The sequence below is a fragment of the Chelonoidis abingdonii genome, chromosome 11 (assembly GCF_003597395.2).
Source record: "Chelonoidis abingdonii isolate Lonesome George chromosome 11, CheloAbing_2.0, whole genome shotgun sequence".
In the NCBI taxonomy this organism is placed as follows: Eukaryota; Metazoa; Chordata; order Testudines; family Testudinidae; genus Chelonoidis; species Chelonoidis abingdonii.
The window spans coordinates 14,164,936-14,184,317 of record NC_133779.1 but is presented as its reverse complement, the minus strand read 5'-3'; the positions used below and the strand labels follow the sequence as shown (position 1 = coordinate 14,184,317).

Sequence of the window (19,382 nt, the reverse complement as noted above, 5' to 3'; positions counted from 1 at the left end):
GTGCATGAGTCTTCCAATCTATGTCATTTCATGCACATTATGAGTGGTCACATTATTTTAGAACCAGTTCCTGTTTGTGTCATGCTCTCTTGGTGTGCCACACGCACACAGCATATTTGGTTAGTTCCCTCCGTGTATTTTGTTAGTTTTCACCCTGTCTGATAAGTCTCCTTCCACATGAACTTTGCCATAGCTGCCCTTCTAATTATTTCTTGAACTTCTTTTTACACAGCTTATCTCTTGCCGTGCTTTTGAGTACTGGTCCCACTCAGACCAAGTGAGGCCTACATGGGCCAGATCTAAAAGACACACAGACACACAATCATGCATAAAAGCAGAAAGGCAAATAAACATGGTCACACGCTAAACATCATGAACCACACACTGACCCAGAAACGTGCACCTGCTGAGTGGCTAAACAAGAAAACCCAACTAGTTTTGGATTCTGTTCCTGGAGCTGTGAAATTGGGATGGTACCAGGAGACTGAAAATAGGAGCAGGTACTATGACTCCTGGCTTCTATTCCAGCTCTGAGAGTGAAGTGGGATCCAGTGCTTATATTGAGGTGTAGGAGAGAACCCAGGACTCCTGGGTTCTCCCCTTATCTCTAGGTGGTCTTGTGGGTTAGAGAAGAGGAGTCTAGGAGCTAGCACTTAATGGGTTCTGGGAGGGGACTAAGCATTACTGGTTAGATGGAGGTGTGCTGAGAGCCAGGACTGCTGAGTTCTATCCCTGGCTCTGGGTGGACTGGTGTTTCTGAGTTGGAGTAGAAGGGCTGGGAGTTAGAAATCGTGGGTTGTGAAAGATAGGACTTGGGATCATGACTCCAAGATTATAAATGAAGCTGTACCATTGATTCTTTGTGTGTCTTGAGCAAGTTACTATATGTCTCTGTGCCACAGTTTTCAATCGGAAAAATAGAGAGATATTAATATGTACACAACATATGAGAATTAATAATCACATGCTGTTTCTGCCTGGTTTGATAACTCATTAATATTTCTGTAGGGATAGTGGTGAGAAGTTAACAGGAAGATTTTAAAATATTGCTGTTACTTTTTAAACACCCCCCCCCCCATATTTGGATTGTTTCATTGCTGAACTTATATTTAAAATCACAAGCATTTTCATGTCATGTTTATGTCATAAATAAGCAATCTGTCTACAAATACAGGACCTGTCATGTAGGATGTTCTCTGTAATACTTTTAAAGTAAAAATAGCACCATTTATCATTTTTTAAAATAAAATGTCAGTGAAAACTGTGGATTTATTTGGTGTTTGAAAAACACATATGCAAGAACGTTTCTACCTGAAACCTTCCCTAGACAGGAAAGTCTTTGCTTCAAAATTGTGTTATTGAGATGTTTTGTATTTGCGGCATCTCGTTGTGGAGTGTTAACCCCTTTTCCCCATCCCACTCTCTAAATTGCATCCAGTTCTAACATGGATTTGAATCCATCCCCCAGTGACAGAAGAAGCTGCCTGAGTGGGAGTTCACACCCCATTCAGGTGAACTAATCAGCAGTTCAGTTTCACACTCCTTTGGTAAGGCTGGAGAGAGAGAGCTATTGTTCTCCTCCAGGCAATGAAGAGTATTTGGTAACTGCCTCTGGTGATTAAATACCCTGGGGGAGTTAGAAAAGAGATACTGATTAGGTCTGGTTTGCTCACAGATTTTCTACCTGTACAGATAGGAAGCTGCATTCAGGCTGCCATGCTCACCCCAGAGATCCCTAAGAAATATATCCAAAGAGCCACACACACCCATGTGCTTGTAGACAAATACACAGTCAAATACACAGAGACTCATTCACTCATGCATATAGAAACACTGGCCTGCTTGCTACATAAGGAAAATGACTGGCAGAGCTATAGTGGTCATATAATATTGTTATGGCTCAATGGGGCCCTGGTCCAGAGCGACTCCCTATATAACTACTATGGCATAACAACCTATGTTGCCCCTCTATTCTAGAACAAAAGGAGAAGCAGAAGTAATTATTCCAAAATGAAGTCCCTTTTATTCAGGAATAGTGTGTCCATGTGGGGAATTACACCAGCATAATCACTACTCTGTTTTAGTACTGCTGGCCCATTTTCCTTTGTAAACAGGTCCTTACGCTCCTTAGACTGCAAGTTAGGTCAAGGCAAGGCAGCTTACAATGACAAGCTATGGAAGTCTCTACTCTTAATTTTTTCTCCCACCGACATAACTGTCAAGCTACACCAATTTAATACTCCACCTCTGTGAATGGTGTAGAGTCAAGGTTGATGTAGTGAGGTCAACACATAGTGTTAGTGTAGACACTGCATTGCTTAAGTCGACTATTAATGGCTTTCAGGAGTCTTCCCATAATGCCCCACACTGACAGTGCAAAGGATGAGCTTCTGGTGAGCATGCACACAGCTAACACAAGGAGCAAAGTGACAACACACACAAGCGTTGAAAGTACTGTAGTGGTTGTATGTGGAAGGAAGTTAGGTCAAGGTAATTTTGTAGGCAGTAGGTTTAAAACAAACAACGTGAAGTATTTCTTCACACAATGTACAGTCAACCTATGGAACTCATTGCCAGATGATGTTGTGAAGGCTGAGACTATAACAGGTTTCAAACAAGAACTTAATAACTTGATGGAGGATAGGTCCAAAAATGGCTATTAGCCAGGATGGACAGGGATGGTTTTCCTAGCCTTTGTTTGCCAGAAGCTGGGAATGAGCAACAGGGGAGGGATCACTTGATGATTCCCTGTTCTGTTCATTCCCTCTCGGGCACCTGGCATTGGCCACTGTCAGAAGACAGGATGGAACTTTGGTCTGACCCAGTATGGCTGTTCTTATGTTCTTATGTAGTGTAGACGTGGCCTTAGACTCTTCTCCCAGCCTGCTGTTTATCCCTTTGATGTATTTAAGAGAAGAATCGGATCCCCTCTCAGCTTTCTGAAAAGATTATACAAATGTATTGCTTTTTAAATGCACATATATATGCATCCTTTCACTGCTGAACTCTCATTTGAAATCCACATTCTAGATGATATTGAAGTTATGTTTCTGTCATGAATAAACATGTCTATAAAAACAGGGTCTCTCGTTTTTGCATTTGTCTGTAATTATTATAGTTTTTAGAAAACCTAGTCAATGAAAACTGCAAGTGTCTTGTACTTGGCTTTTATCTTCACACATCAATATGAAATCTTATTAAGATGATGTTTAAAAAATGTGAATGATACAGAGTTTAAGTGTAGACGTTTCTGGTTACCAGGGAATAACGCACAGATTATTAAGGGGTGCGAAGTTCAGTTTAAAATTGGATGGTGTAAAGACTACATAGTCTGCAATATCCCCAGTTGGGGGCAAAAGGTTAACGGGTCAAGGTACAGACATCGAGATATGAGGGTATGTTGTTCATATGATGAATATGTTTAGATGTGGAGCATGAGTGGATACAATGATGAAAAGCCTGTATACACAGAAAAGCCTGTGGCTCAACAGTGTGCTATCGAGATGGGTTTCTCCTTGTGCCATCACATTTTGGACTCTTCCCCATTGCAGGATCTAAAATGAACTTGCATCCAGTTCTAACATGGATTTGAGTCTAATCCCCAGTGATTGAATGAGCTGGTTGAGAGGGAGTTAGCACCCCATTGCAGGTTAACTCCTTTGACCTGGCTGGTTCTGCCAGGCAATGAAGAACATATGGCTACTTCCTGTGCTGAATAAAGACCTAAAGGGAGCGATACAGACCAGGACAGGTCTATATAGAGATTTTGCACAATAGCAGATTGGAAGGTGATGTCAGTCTGCCAGTGCAAACCCAGAGATTCTCAAGAACTATACCCAAACAGCAGCACTGTGCATATAATCATTTACATACAAATTCCACAAACCACACACTACCAGACCCGAACAAGGACTGTCTGAGTGTCTGACTAATACAGTTGTGACACTCTGTATCTCAAAGTAGCACCCTGGAACTGCCATATTCACCGCTGTGACATTATTTTGACGTGTTTTGTATAATGTATGCCTTGTGAGGTATCATTTGAAAATATTGAACTGTTGAACAATAATAACCTGTTGTACTGTTTGTGTGTACGACCATTGTATGTGAAGTTATGAAGTATTGCTATATGTGTCACTGAGCTATGTTGTGAGGTTAGGGACACCCACAACCAGCCCTTCAGTTACAACAAAGGAGTAGCCATAAATGGAGAGACAGGCATAAACGGCTCATCTACACACAATCCACTATCCTAGAGACTTCTAGGTGGAGGCACATATGAAATGTGAGGGCAACTAACCCATGTCCCAGCAAGGATCTTTTCAACAGCTGGAAGAAAGTGAGAGACAGTGGCATGATCACTTGATCTCTTCTGACCCCCACCCACACAACACCTGGAAGAACATCTGGAGGAAAAAGACTTTGAATTGGGGAAGGGTGGTCCCAGTCTGGAAGGTAGTTCCTGCCTATGTATTCAGGAACTGTCACCTGCTTCTGCCATCAGTTGGAGTGAGAAAAGCTGTTTGCTTCAGCTCCACTTAGACTAAAAAATGAGACTTTAGAATGTGTGTTTACTTTTCATTTTCTTAAGGTAAGTGTCTCTGACTTTTAAGGGATTTAGCCTACCACTTAAATCACTTAAAATCACTCTTTCTGTAGTTAATAAATCTGTTTTATGTTTTACCTAAAGCCGTGTGTTTGGTTGAGATGCTCGGGAAATCTCTGCTCAGGTTAACGAGGGCTGTTCCATGTCACCCTTTTGTCAGAAAGGTGAAATAGGTAATGAGCTAACACTGGTCAGGTTTCTGATCATGTAAGACAATACGGGTCTGGAGTGCAAATCTGGGGAGCTACAGGGAATTGGCTCCCTATTGATAGTTCATGGGCAGCTGGGAAATCTTTCATGTAACTCATTTGGGTGGCTCCCTGCCTGTGGATGTCTGCATACATCCAGAGGCTGTCAGAGGTTTGCAGCTTGGCATCGGCATTACAGTATCAGGTAGGCCAGACTGGTGCCTTCTGAGGGCTTGGAGGTTCCACAGCCCAGGCTGCACCCTGGGGACCCCGTCACAACATTGCTGCTCTTTGTGGACTCTGTTCCTTAAGAAATAGTCACCTAATTAAAGCAGAACTATGTCTGTGGAACAGACAGTCACATACACATGAGCACACAGCAACGCATTCTTCTATACACAACACGTAGCGAAACGCCTACAAACATGCCTTCGGACCCAAACAAATACAATCTCTCACATGCACGCTAGCAGTGACTCAAACACACAGCCAGAGGCAGATTCACACACTCAGTCACTTGGACAGAAGCACAAACACACACACACACAGGGCTTCTCCACACTTACAAGTTTGCAGCTTTGACAAGAAAACCTTCTGCCACTCAAGCTTATTCCCATTATGGGCTTTAGCTCAATATTCTGCGACTGAGAAGGTTACGTCTTTAGTCCATCACATTTTGGACTCCTAACCTGCTTCTCCATTAAAGGACTGGTCTGAATCTGAAACATACATTGGCATGGCTACATCAGAGAGGGTTATGATTCTGATATAGAGATACCTCTGTCAGTATAAGCTGTAGAGTAGACACACCTATACCACCCTACCCATTTACAGCTAACCCAACTTTAAACATAGGGTCACTCTGAGGCCTGGTGTTAGGCCCTGCTCTGTGTCTGCAATAATGTAGTGAAGACATTATTAGAGTTATGGAACGGTTCTTCTGTAAACAAACCTCCCGGAAAGGCGAGAAGATAGGTTGATGGAAGATTTCTTCATTACACCTAAGTGTTGGCTAAGCTGGGGCTCAGGTCAGCCTTACTGTGTCTCTCAGGGGTGTGAATTGGTTGCTGTAGCTGATATCTCTCAAGTAACTGGTGTAAACTGGGCCAGCAGATTAGCTACGTCTGCATTAGAAGTGTTTGTCTGGGTAACTGTGCCAGCAAAGTTTCGTAGTCCTCAGCATCCTTTAGATGTAGAATGCATCCTTTTTGAGTGTGGGGTTCAGTCGAAACCAGCAGGGATGGAATGGGGGAGCTGGTGGAAGGCTGACCCCTTCGTGAAGTGTTTGGGATATTGAAGGTGTCAGTCTCTTATTGCTGCTGTTTTCTGGTGGAGAACAGTATTGCAGACACAGAGCAGAGCAGTCCCATGTTGAAGGCTGGTGGATCTATAAACGTACAGCAATCTATACACAGGGCACAGACCAGGACCCCAAATTCCTAACCACATGGCTTCTCTCTCTGCTGACTTTGCAACCAAGCTGCTAGCCCTGTATCAGCAATATCCCAGCGGATGAGGCTAATGTCATATAGGCTTAAACCAAAGGTAACTCCGTTACTCTTGCACAGAAGTGTGGAACGCCCGCACACAAACATGAACACAAGCGCACATACACACACGCATGCACAAACAAATAAAGCAGAAAACCACCCCAGTCCGGCAGGCAGATACAGTCACACAAAAAATATGCTCAGGTACACAAGATGCTCTAACGCAAAAGCATATACACTCCCACACGGAGTTAAGGACACACTTGCATGAATAGACACTGAAATACCACACAGAGGTGTGTATGGTCTTCCGTCTTCATGTTTTTTGGACTCTCAACCAGCAGTGATGGAATGTAGCTGAATAGTATCAGGGCCTGGATATGAGTCTACAACTTAATGAGCAGGCTGGGGGGCAGGGGGAGGTTAAAAACCCAGTGAGCTGGAGTAGCCCCTGTTGGAGTCTAGTTTATGTGAAAAAGTCCAGAAGTGTGTGCCCAGAGCCCAGAACAGGACCCCAAATTCCTATCCATGTGGCTTCTCTTTCTGCTGCCTTTGGAAACCATTTGCCAGCCCCATCCCATAAGGTTCCCTGTGGTAAGGCTTGTGCCCATGCACAGTGGGGGTTTTCTTGGATGTTTGCAACATCAACTGATTTAATCACCAGCTCAGCCTGATGCTCCTTTGATGTGCCTGGCTATTGTTCCCTGCAAGTCCATGAAGACCACGTGTCGACTCCCTCTGATGATTAAAGGGCAGGGAGGGACTTGGGAGGGAGACACTGAGCAGAGGCCCCAGAATATAAGAAAGACTGGAAAGGCTCAAGGCCAGGAGACACCACAAGCCCTGGGAGAGACCATGCTGCCTCTGAGGCCCAGCTGTGCCAGAGTCCCTGATGAGATGACGCTTTGCCTGGAGAATCCCTCCCAGCCAGCCTGGACCTGGGGAGAATGAGACTCACACTGATGGGTAAGTCCTGCTCTGCTTTGCAGAGCTGACACTTGATTATATGAACCTTAGCAGCATAGCTTGGGTAAAAACACTGGTGCTTCTCTTGGGAAAAGGAAGCCACAGGACACATCTAGTTATCTGATGTTGGCCACTGTAAGCAGGAAATTAGACTAGATGAACCATTGGGTTTTTTGTGTCTGGTAATTCTGTTTTTCTGTTCCCCATCTTTGTTCTCAGCATCTCTCTCCTTACATCTCATTCATCTCTTTCTCTGTCTTTGGCTTTCTCTCCATTCAGCCTTCTGCCTCGTCCTTCTTTACATCTGTTTTGCTCCATCTGTTTACCAAGAGTTTTGAACTAGAAGGTGCTGCCTAGTTTGGATCTGGTTGATAGAGACCAGCCCCAAAGCACATTGATTGGTTTCCTTGGTGAGTTCCTAGTGCTCCTAATCAAAATTCTCCTGGCAAGTCACTTTCCTACATTGGGTAAAAAAGCCAAGACAGGAAGTATGTTTAAGCCTGGAAGGGCATTAGCTTTATACTTGTGTGTGTAGAACATTTTCTTCATGTGTTTCCTTTGAAAATAAAAAGATATTTTCATTCACTCTCTCACTCTTCCCCCACCTGCCGCTTCACCCAGGGAGGCTCCCTTGTTTCAGAGAACTTTTTCCATCCAGATGGGTCATCACTGACCTACTGCCCCTATAGGAGCACTTGCTGGAATATTGAAAGGGGTAAGTGCCCCCTTCTGAGGCATAGCTTAAGTGAAAAAATACATCATTTTCTCCAGACAGTGACTTTCATTCATAGGTTCCTCTCTCGTGAGTGTTTTCTATTCCTGTTTTTCCTGTCCCATTGACTGCATGCTTGTGAGCACTGTGAACTGCAAGGAGTGTAACCGTAACATGGGATAAAGAACTGACCTGGGCTCCAGAGTTGAATGATTAGCATCCCCCATTGGGGAAGTTCCTGTACTCTCCGGTCGTCCTGTAGGATAGTGCTGCTTGGTTTGGATTTGGTTTCTTGAGAGAACAAGCACATTGCTGGGTTTCAATGCAGAACTCTCGTTTGCTGGTCAGTTTGGTTTGGTTTGGTTTTTGGCACAGACTAATACTGTTTATCCCTAAAGAAAGGTTTCCCAGGTAGAGGCTGGCTGGCTCCCAACATTTACCCAGACATCCCCAGGATCTATAGCCAAACACAAGTGGGGCTTTTTGAATACCTAAATAAGAAAGTGCCAATGTGTTTGGATGTTCTGCCTGGAGTTGACTTCTGGAATTCCACTCCAACCAGCAGGAGAATCTCTGAACTCTCAGAACTTTTCCTATATGTCCAAACCAACCAAATGGACCATCACTGACCTACCACCCCAATGGGAGCACTTGCTGGAATATTGAGACAAGTAAGTGCTCCCCTGTTGAGGCACAGATCTAGTGAAAAAAATCCATCGTTGTCTCCACCCACCTCAAATCCACAAGGCTTATTAGTATGATTTCAGGCTCTGTCTTGCTCTTGATTTCCTCTTCTCAATCACCAATTGTTTAAACACAGTAATCATTGTGAGTTGCAGGCTGTCTCACTCTGGCAAGTTACTGTGCTGAAACCTTCTCGACCAGGGCTGTGAAAACTCACCCCTCCACACCCCGAGTTCAGCAAGTGTCAGTGCTGTGAAATGCCAGTGTAGACAGCCTCCGAGCACTGGGAGCAACACCCCTCTTTGAGGTGGTTTACACAGAGTGCTAGGACAGCTCTCACCTCTGTGTGTAGCTGTGCTTGAGGCACTGAACTGCACCTGGCTTCCAGCACTGACTGTGGAGCAACCTCCAAATAGGAAATTCCTTTTGTTTCCCAGAGTAATGCTCACCTGGACGTGGCTGGTTGGCAGTCACCATTTCCACCCCGAAATTCCCAGGACCGAGATCCAAACAGAGCTGGCACTCTCTGAACAGATAAATAAGAAAGTTCTGCTCTGTCTGGGTGTATTTCCTGCAATGGAGTCTGTACAGGATCCTTTCAGTCCAATGCTACAAACCATCAGGAGTCGCTGATTTCTGAGAACATGGTCAGAAGAGGAAGCCACAGAATCACAGCGGAGGTTTGCTGACTTTGCACCTCAACAGGAGCACTGGCTATAATATTGATGTGGGTAAGTGCTCCCCTGTTGAGGCATAAGTTAAGTGAAAAAAAATCCAGTGTTTTCTCTGCACAGCACAAAACGATGATGCTCATTCCTATATTTCCTTTCTCTTGAGTGTTTTCTCGCTGTTTTCCGTTTTTCCATTGACTGTTTAAATTGAATGATCACTGTGAACAACAATTAGTCCTATCCAAAGACGGGGTTAAGATGTGCACCTTTGCTCCAGTGTTGACTGAATAGCAATCATCATTGGGGAAATTCCAACCAATCATATCAAACCATTGCACTCTTTGGTCATTCTGTAGGATAGCGCTGCCTCCTTTGGATCTGTAAAAGCGGCAGAGTTCTGTGGCATCTTATAGACTAACAAACGTATTAAGATCTTCGGATCTGGTCTCTTGAGAGAACAAGCACATTGCTGGGTTTCAAGGCAGAACTCTGCTTGGGTTTTTTGGGTTTTTTTCCCACACACATTAATCCTCTTTTTCCCTAGAGGAAGATTTCTCAGGGAGGGGCTGGCTGGCTGCCATCATTTCTCCAGACATTTACAGGGACAGCAGCCACACACAGCCACACTTTCTGAACACCTAAATAAGTAAGTGGTAATGTGTTTGGACATTCCTTCTGGAGCTGGTTCCTTATAAGATTCCACCGGTCGCATTCCTTCACTCTCCAGGAGACTCTTTGGTCTCTGAGAACTTTTCCTTTTTGTGAGAAGTCAAATTCAAACCATCCAAATGGACCATCACTGACTTACCACCTCAACAGGAGCACTTGCTGTAATATTGAGAAAGGTAAGTGCTCCCCTGTTGAGGCCTAGCTCCAGTGAAATACTACAGCATTGTCTCCACACAGCACAAACCCACAAGGCTTATTTGTATCTTTTCAGGCTCTGTCTTATTCTCAGTTTCCTCTTCTGAAATCACCGATCATTTAAATGCAATTATCTTAGTGAACTGCAGGCTGTCTCACTGTAAGATGTGACAAAGAACTGCTCCTGGCCTCCAGCACTGAATATGGAGCAACCTCCCAACAGGAAATTCTAACCCATCCTGTCTTAACCACAGCACTCTCTGGTCATTCCATAGGATAGTGCTGCCTGATTTGGATCTGGTTACTTGGGAAATGCAAGCAAGTTGCTGGGTGTCAATGGGGAACTCCTCCTTTTGGTTTGCACAGGCTAATGCTTTCTTTTTCTACAAGAACATTGACCTGGACGTGGCTGGCTGGCAGCCACCATTTCCCCCCCAAATTCCCAGGAACAATCTCCAAACACAGCTGGCACTCCCTGAAGAGTTAAATTAGAAGTGCTGCTCTGTCTGGGCATTGTTTCTACGTTGGAGTCCATAGGGGATCCTGTCCATTGGATGCTTCAAACCTCCAGGAGAATCCCTGATTTCTGAGAACATTTCCCAGCGGTTGAAAGGGGAACCCACAGACACACAATGGAGCTTCACTGACTTTGCACCCCAACAGGAGCACTGGCTGGAATATTTACAAGAGAAAGTGCTCCCCTGTTGAGGCATAGATCGACCGAAAAAACATCTAGTATTTTCTCCACATAGCACTAAGAGTAGACTCATTCACACGTTTCTTCTCTCTCTCTCTCTCAAGCGTTGTCTTGCCATATTTCCTTTTCCAACAATTGTTTAAATTCAATGATCACAGTATAAAGAATTGCAACTCTGCACCAGCATTGAATGATTAGCAGCCACCACTGGGGAAATTCCAACCAATCGTATCTGAACCACTGCACTCTGGCCATCCTGTAGGGTAGTGCTGCCTGGTTTGGATCTGGTGTCTTGAGAGAACAAGCACATTGCTGGGTTTCAATGCAAAACTCCAGTTTGTTGGTTTTTTAGGGTTCCCCCCCAAACTAATGCTCCTTATCCTTAAAGAAAGGTTTCCCTGGCAGAGGCTGGCTGGCTGCCCCATTTCCCCAGACATTCCCAGGAACAACAGACAATCACAGCTGCACTTTCTGGATACCTAAATAAGAAAGTGGAAATGTGTTAGGATGTTCTTTCTGGACTTGGTTCCTTATGGAATTCTTTTCCTATTTATGAGAAGTCAAATTCAAACTGTGACCATCACTGACCTAGCACCCCAACAGGAGCACTTGCTGGAATATTGAGAAAGGTAAGTGCTCCCCTGATGAGGCATAGGTCTAGTGCAAAACTTGCTGTATTCCCTTTTCCATCGACTCTTTAAATCCAATGATCATTGTGATAGGCAGGTTGTCTTATCCTAAGACAGGATAAAGAACTGCAACTGTACATCAGTGCTGAATGATTGGCAACCTCCACTGGGCAAATTCTAGCCAGTCATACCTAAACCACTGCACTCTCTGGTTGTTCTGATAATGCTGCCTGGTTTGGATCTGGTTTCTTGAGAGAACAAGCACATTGCTGGGTTTCAATGCAGAGCTCTGCATTGTTTTTTAGATTGTTTCCCCCCTACACAGACTAATGCTGTTTATCCCTAGAAGAAGTCTTCTAAGGCAGAGGCTGGCTGGCTGCCATCATTTCCCCAGACATTTCCCAGAACAATGGTCAAGCAGAGGTGGGGCTTTTTGAAGAACTGTATTAGAAAGTGCCAATGTGTTTGGATGTTCTTCCTGGAGTTGACTCCTCCTGGGATTCCACCACTTTCCTTCCTCAAACCAGAGAAAGACACATCTGATACTTTGTTGTACACATTTTAAATAGAGATAAATAAAAATAAATAAAATCTGCTTCCTTTCTCTAACTCTGTGTTACAGCCATTATTCAATTGTCTTTCACTAAAAGAGTAATTATAACAGATGTGATTAAGGGTTTTTTTCCTTTTTATTAAGAAAGGGAATTCATTTGTCTAATTATTTTGGCATTTATGTTTACTGAGCACAATCATGCATGTGACTCAAGGGTATCATAGTTGGAACTGCATTTATTTTCATGCACTTTTTAAGTTCTTTTACAGATATAACTACAAATACAATTTGAAAATAAGCCACCTTCATCTGGCCAGCGTCTGAGGTTATGTGTTTAGCTAAGGGTTTTTTTAAACTGGCACTGCTAAGGTTAGTACAAGCTAAAGTTACATTCTAGGAGGACTGTACTACTTTAAATAATGAATGACAAAGCACAATATGATAATAAAAGTAATAATGATAATTACTCCAGCCAGGACAGGTTATATGTTTTAGAATTCTCTACTCAGAAAATTATACATGGATTGGTTGACAAATGCAGTGCTGTTTGAAACAGTAGAGGATGTAGCATCTGGAAGGGGCTGGTCCTTCCCTTTCCTCTCCCAGCATCTGGACCATGCATCGCCCAGGCCTCATCTCTTGCCCCCTCCCCCCCCCAAGTGCCTCCGGCGCACCGTCAAAGAGCTGACGGCAGTGGGCAGGAGGTGGGAGGGGGTAGCGACAAGCTGATCGGGGGAGGCTGCAGCTGGCAGGAGGGGGAGACACTGGTGGGTGCCTCCTCCTCATAACACAAGAACTAGGGATCACCAAATGAAATTAATAGCAGCAGGTTTAAAACAAACAAAAGGGAGTATTTTTTCCACACAGTTCACAGTCAATCTGTGGAACTCTTTGCCAGAGGATGTTGTGAAGGCCAAGACCATAACAGGGTTAAAAAAAAAGAACTCGATAAATTCATGTAGGACAGGTCCATCAATGGCTATTAGCCAGGATGAGGAGGGATGGTGTCCCTCTGCTCACCAGAAGCTGGGAATGGGCGACAGGGGATGGATCACTTGATGGTTACCTGTTCTGTTCATTCCCTCTGGGGCACCTGGCCTGGTCACTGTCAGAAGACAGGACACTGGGCGGGATGGACTTTTGGTCTGACCCAATATGGCCGCTCTTATGTTCTTGTGACTCTCCACACGCTGTGCTTCTCCTCAGAATAGATGGGTCCATCTCAGCCCCCAATAAAGAGTCGTTCTTCTCTAGCTCAGCCTGTGGAGACTCCCAGACTTAGCTCCTAGGGTCCCCTCTTCAGGTCTCCCTGGATCGGCCAAGAGGGCAGCCTGTCACACTCCCATAATGGAAACGAGTCAATATTTTCTGGAAAATAATGTCCAGTGTTTACTGACAGAGCAGTACCCAATTCCTTCCTGGCCTTGTTTCTATTTAAAAATGATCTGTTTTCTGTCTCCAATCCAGAGCGAGTTTATTTCCTTTGGGAAAGCCTGTCCACCAGGGAGTAAAAATCCCAGCAACAATTATCAGTTGATATCTCTGGGGCTGTTTGGAAGAAATTATATTCCTCTTTTCTTGGCAATGTCGTTGATTTCTTTTCTAGAAGTTGGAGCGACAAGGAGCCCTGTCTGATGTCAGGTACGTACCAGCAGATATGAGCTCTTGGGATCTTTATTCATGTGGTAGGGTTTCTCTTCCTTTCTATTCAATCTTCCTTTACTGGGAACATCGGGTTTGTGTTCACAGCACCCACAGCTGGCCCATACCAGCTGTCTTGAGCTCTTGGGGCTCGGGCTGAAGGGCTTTTCATTGCTGTGTAGTTTTCTGGATTTGAGCCAGAGCCCGAGCTTGGGAAACCTCTCACCCTGCAGGATCCTACATCCCAGACTCCAGCCAGAGCCTGGAAATCTACACAGCAAAGAAACAACCCCACAGCCAGAGCCCCACAAGCATTGGCTGGCACATGCCAGGTGCAGCTTTTCCTTCACTGTGCAGAAACACCGACAGGGACTACGGTGCTGGAACAGACTCGATCCTATGCCCTGATGCATTAGAAGTGGGTGAAAACACAGAACTTTTCGTGATTGTTTGTTTATGGCCTGAGACTGAGCATCATTAACATAAACATTTTCATCAAGGACCAGGAAGGGCCCATAAAATCATCACTGAAAAAGTTTGCAGATGACACACGACTTGGGGGAGTGGTAAATAATAAAGAGGATGGGTCAGGGTGATGTGGATTGATTGGTAAATTGGGAGCAAGTAAATGGTGTGTCTTTTAATCTGGCTAAATGCAAATCTATACATCTAGGAACCCAGAATGCAGGCCATAGGTTGAGGACGGGGGACTTCACCCTGGGGAGAGAGACTCTGAAAAAGATTTGGGGGTTGTGGTGGATAATCAGCTGAACATGTGCTCCCAGTGCCACACTGTGGCCACAAGAGCAAAGGCAATCCTGGGATGCATCAACGGGGAACTATCGAGTAGGAGCAGAGAGGTTATTTTACCTCTGTATTTGTCACTGGTGCGACCACTGCTGGAATCCTGTGTCCAGCTCTGGTGCCCATCATTCGAGGAGAATGTTGGTAAATTGAAGAGGGGTCAGAGCAGAGCCAGGGGGTCAGAAAACCTACCTCGTAGAGACAGACTCAAGGACCTGAGTCTATGACTTAACAAAGCAAAGGTGACTTCATCCCAGTCTATCAGTTCCTCTGTTCAATACAGCTTCCAATGGCTGGTAGTTGAAGCTAGACAAATTCAGCCTGGAAATAAAGCATCCATTTTTAACTGAGGGTAATTAGCAATTGGGACAAGTTACCAAGGGCCGTGGTGGATTCTCCATCACTGGACGTTTTAAAATCCAGATAGGATGTTTTTCTGCTCAGGAATTATTGTGGGGTCAGTTCTCTGGCCTGTGTTATACCGGGGGTGAGTCCAGATGATCGCCTTGCTGGCCTTGGGCTCTCTGAATAACTGCTGGGCATCTGACTCCTCTGCCTTGCACTTTGTGTGATCGTTTACACTTGTGTAAAATCCCTGCCTTTGCAAAGACTACCCAAGGTGCAGAGCAGGGGGAAAAATCAGTCGTAAGACCCACATTGGGTCAGACCAAAGGTCCATCCAGCCCAGTATCCTGTCTTCCAGCAGTGGCCAATGCCAGGTGCTCCAGAGGGAATGAACAGAACAGGGAATCATCAAGTGATCCATCCCCTTTCACTCATTCCCAGCTTCTGGCAAACAGAGGCTAGGAACACCATCCCTGCCCAGCCTTGCTAACAGTCATTGTTGGACCTGTCCTCCATGGACTTACCTAGTTCTTTCTTGAACTCTGTTATAGTCTTGGCCAACATCCTCCGGCAAGGAGTTTCACAGGTTGACTGTGAGTTGTGTGAAGAAATACTTCCTATTGTTTGTTTTAAAGCTTCGGCCTATTGATTTCATTTGGTGGCCCCTAGTTCTTGTGTTATGAGAAGGAGTAAATAACACTTCATTTGCTTTCTCCACATCAGTCATGATTTTATAGACCTCTATCACATCCTCACTTAGTTGTCTCTTTTCCAGTCCCTTAATTCCTTGTTATTTCTCTCCTAAATTAGGAGATTCATTTTACATAGTGTTAAAAATGCAGACTGGGCTGACGCTAATAACATGCAGCACTTTCATCCACGGATCTCAATGTGCTTTACCAAGGAGGTGAGTATCATCAGGGGCGGCTCCAGACCCCAGCAAGCCAAGCATGTGCTTGGGGCGGCATGCCGCTGGGGGCACTCTGCTGGTTGCCGGGAGGGTGGCAGACGGCTCTGGTGGACCTCCTGCAGGTGTGCCTGCAAAGCGTCCGCTGGTCCTGTGGCTCCAGTGGACCTCCCGCAGGCGTGCCTGCGAGAGGTCCATCAAAGCCGCGGGACGGGCGGACCGCAGGACCAGCGGACCCTCCGCAGGCACGCCTGTGGAAGGTCCACCGAAGCCGCCTGCTGCCCTTCCGGTGACCGGCAGAGCGCCCCCCGCGGCATGTCGCCCTACTTGGGGCAGAAAAATATCTAGAGCCGCCCTTGAGTATCATTATGCCCTTTATACAAATGGGGAAACTGAGGCATAGCAGGGGCTGCAACTGCCCCACGAGCACCAGCCGAGCACTGGAACAGACCCCAGGTCTGCTGAGGCCTATGTCAAGGTACTATCCACTAGACCACGCTGCTTCCCCAGCCACTGACTCATGCGCACAGTGTATGGCTGTGGGCTGGTCACTTAGGGTTGGATTCACAAAAGGATTTAGGAACCTAGCTGCCCACTTGTGGCACCTAACTCCCAGGCTCAGGCCTCAATGCAATTAACAAAGCCCCCACAGAGGTGCTAAAACTTGCATGGCACCAAAATACCTGCAGTCAAACCTCCCTGTCCCTGCCTTTGAGCCTACGCATGGCAGCCCCATGCTGGGTATCCAGCTCCCTGGGCCCCAGAACGAGTCACAGACTCGGGGGAAATGGGTGTTTCTCTGCCTAACACATGGAAGAGGCTCGATCCTGCAAGTGTGCTCTGAGCTCACCAGCCGGATCAGGCCCCGGTAGGTGAGCTTGCCCAAAATATGGGGGAGGTTCTGTCTTATAACTTGTAGCCCAGCGGTTAGGGCTGGCTCAAGTCCCTGCTCCACCTGTGCAGGGGGGGAAGAAACAGTCTGAATGCAAGGGGCTGGACCTCTCGAGATCTCTTTGAATCCTACACTTCTATGGGTCTGCAAAATGCCTTTTTATAACACTGTGGCATAGGCACCAAATCCTGGAGCACCCATAGAAAAAAAATTAGTGGGTGCTCAGCACCCATTGACAGTCAATCTCTCCCCCTCCAGCGCCTCCCATCCACCAGCAGCCCCCCTCCGATCAACTCCTCTCTTGCCTCCCTCTCAGCTCCAATCAGATGTAGAATGCAGGAGGCATGGGGGCAAGGGGGGAGTGGGAACACTTGGGGGAGGGAGTGGAACTGGATGGAAGAGGTGGGAGCTTGGAGGACGGGGTTGAGTGGGAGCAGAGCGGGGGAAATGAGCTCCTGCTGGGGGCCTGGAAGAAGCCAGTGCCTGTGCTGGTGCCAAAAACTTCTTTCCACATTGTTTTTTCCCAGTGCGAGACCGGAACACAGGACAACCGGGTCCTACTGAGGAAAAGCACTAGGTATTGTAATTATTACCTTGGTGTCGTTACAGATCAGCCCAGCGGGGAACATGGAAGCCTCCAACGAGACATGGGAAGTGGAGTTTTTCCTGGTGGGGTTCCCAGATCTCAAGCGCTTTCACCTCCTGCTCTTTAGCCTCCTGTTGTTCACCTACTTACTCATTCTTGGTGGCAATGCTGTCATTCTGATGCTTATCCGGGCCAACCCGCATCTTCATGTCCCCATGTATTATTTTGTGGCCATCCTGTCTTTCTTGGAGGTGTGGTACACCACAGTGACCATCCCCAAGATGCTGGCCAACCTTCTGGACAGCAGGAAGCCCATCTCCTACAGGGGTTGCCTCCTGCAGGTGTATTTCTTCCACGCGTTGGGCATTACGGAGGCCTGTTTGCTCACAGCAATGGCCTACGACCGATACTTGGCCATCTGCAAGCCTTTGCACTACCCATTTGCCATGACCCCCAAGATTTGCCTGTGGCTAGCGGCAGGGTGCTGGGCGTGCGGGTTCATGTGGCCCGTGCCAGAAATCATCCTGCTCTCCACATTGCCCCTCTGCAGGGCGCATCGCATAGAGCACCTCTTCTGCGACTTCCCCTCGCTGCTCAGCTTGGCCTGCGCTGATGTGTCCACCAGCACCACCGTAGACGTCGCCCTCCACTCCTTCGTCATCCTCGGCCCCACCACCCTCATCCTCTTCTCTTACATGAAGATCCTGAGTGTCGTCATCAAGATCCAGGGTTCGGAAGGGCGGCAAAAGGCCTTCTCCACCTGCGCCTCTCACCTGACCGTGGTCTTGGCCTTTTTCAGCACCACTGGTTTTATGTACATCCGCCCAGCACAAAGCCAGCCTTCATACCACGACAGGGTGGTGGCAGTGGTTTATGCAGTTCTAACCCCCCTCTTCAACCCACTGATTTACAGCTTGAGGAACAAAGATATCCAGGAAGCACTCAGCAATCTCATGAAACCCCAATGGGTTTCCCCCTGGAAGCAAAGCAAAGAAGGGCTTCCCACTGTAAACGCTTTGCCATCAGTTTCCAGTGTGACTTTGGGTTAGTCACCTAGCCTGGGATTTTTGTAAGAGCCTCTAGGCACCCAAAAATAGGGTGGCTAACACCCTCAGGCCTTGTCTAGACCCAAAAGCCTTCGATCTGGATTGTGAGGCTCACAAGCTCTCCCACAGTGTGGACATAGTTATATAGGTATACAGTACTTTATATTGGGGTGATTATTCCCATGCAGGAAGGTGAATAAGCTATACCAGCATAAGGCACCTTTATCCCAGTATAATGGCGTCCACACTAGGGTTTATACCATTATAACCCTTTGCTGCTAGCTGGCAGACAGAGGTCCTGGGAATGGGGTTTTACAGGGATCCCCTGGGCCAGATATATGCATCATGAATCACCAAAGGGTGGCATGTGAGGTCTCTACTGAGAGCCAGTGGCCCCTTGGTCATCATAATCATTGTGAAATGTGCGTAAGGATAATATTTAAGGCATCATGTATCTGTACTGAAAATTATGTTCTTAAGGTAGGTTCTGGGGGGAGGGATAGCTCAATGGTTTGAGCGTTGGTCTGTTAAACTCAGGATTGTGAGTTCAATCTTTGAGGAGGCCTTTTAGGGATGTGGGGTAAAAATCTGTCTGGGGCTTGGTCCTGCTTTGAGCAGGGGGTTGGACTAGATGACCTCCTGAGGTCCCTTCCAACCCTGATATTCTATGATTCTAAGGTAAAGTACATCACCGTTGTCTCAGATGCAGGTAACTAACTCTTCTTTCCCTGTCTGCTCATTGTGTATGGTCCGCTTCACAGTGGCGGTCTGTTTGCACAGTGAGCCTGATGCTCATTGAAAGAGTGCGATACTCCCAAGAGGGAGAAGTTACAAGCATACGTGCTGGCTCAGCATCCACTAGCAGCCCTGCAGCTCAGCTCCTAGTCCTGTGCCTCCCAAATGCTGCAATCAGCTGTTCAATGGTGTTCTGGAGGAGCAGAGGCAGGGTGGAGGTTGGGGGAAGGGTTGGAGTGGGAATGGGGTCTGGGGCAGAGTGGGGGTCAAGTAGGTTGATCAGATGTCCTGGTTTTATAGGGACAGTCCTGATTTTTGGGTCTTTTTCTTATAGGCTCCTATTACCCCCCACCCCCTGTCCCAATT

At 46.4% G+C, this 19,382-nt stretch overlaps 2 protein-coding genes across 2 annotated transcripts in view; both read left to right on the top strand.

Annotated features, from left to right (window-relative positions):
• The window catches only part of LOC116832348 (olfactory receptor 1F1-like), a 30,091-nt gene extending 12,865 nt beyond the window's left edge, over nt 1-17,226 (top strand). The window contains exon 3 of the mRNA XM_075071260.1: nt 17,177-17,226. Coding sequence (XP_074927361.1) covers nt 17,177-17,226 — 50 coding nt within the window. The remainder of the gene's footprint in view (nt 1-17,176) is intronic.
• Nucleotides 17,227-17,276: 50 nt separating this feature from the next.
• On the top strand, nt 17,277-18,284 carry LOC116832346 (olfactory receptor 6N2-like). Its single transcript, XM_032793046.1, has one exon. The coding sequence runs from the start codon at nt 17,277-17,279 to the stop codon at nt 18,282-18,284; it is 1,008 nt and encodes a 335-aa protein (XP_032648937.1).
• The last annotated feature ends 1,098 nt before the right edge of the window (nt 18,285-19,382 follow it).

Bases quoted from the DNA above. Each gene is read 5' to 3' on its own strand.
- LOC116832346 (XM_032793046.1), top strand. From the start codon at position 17,277: ATGGAAGCCTCCAACGAGACATGGGAAGTGGAGTTTTTCCTGGTGGGG.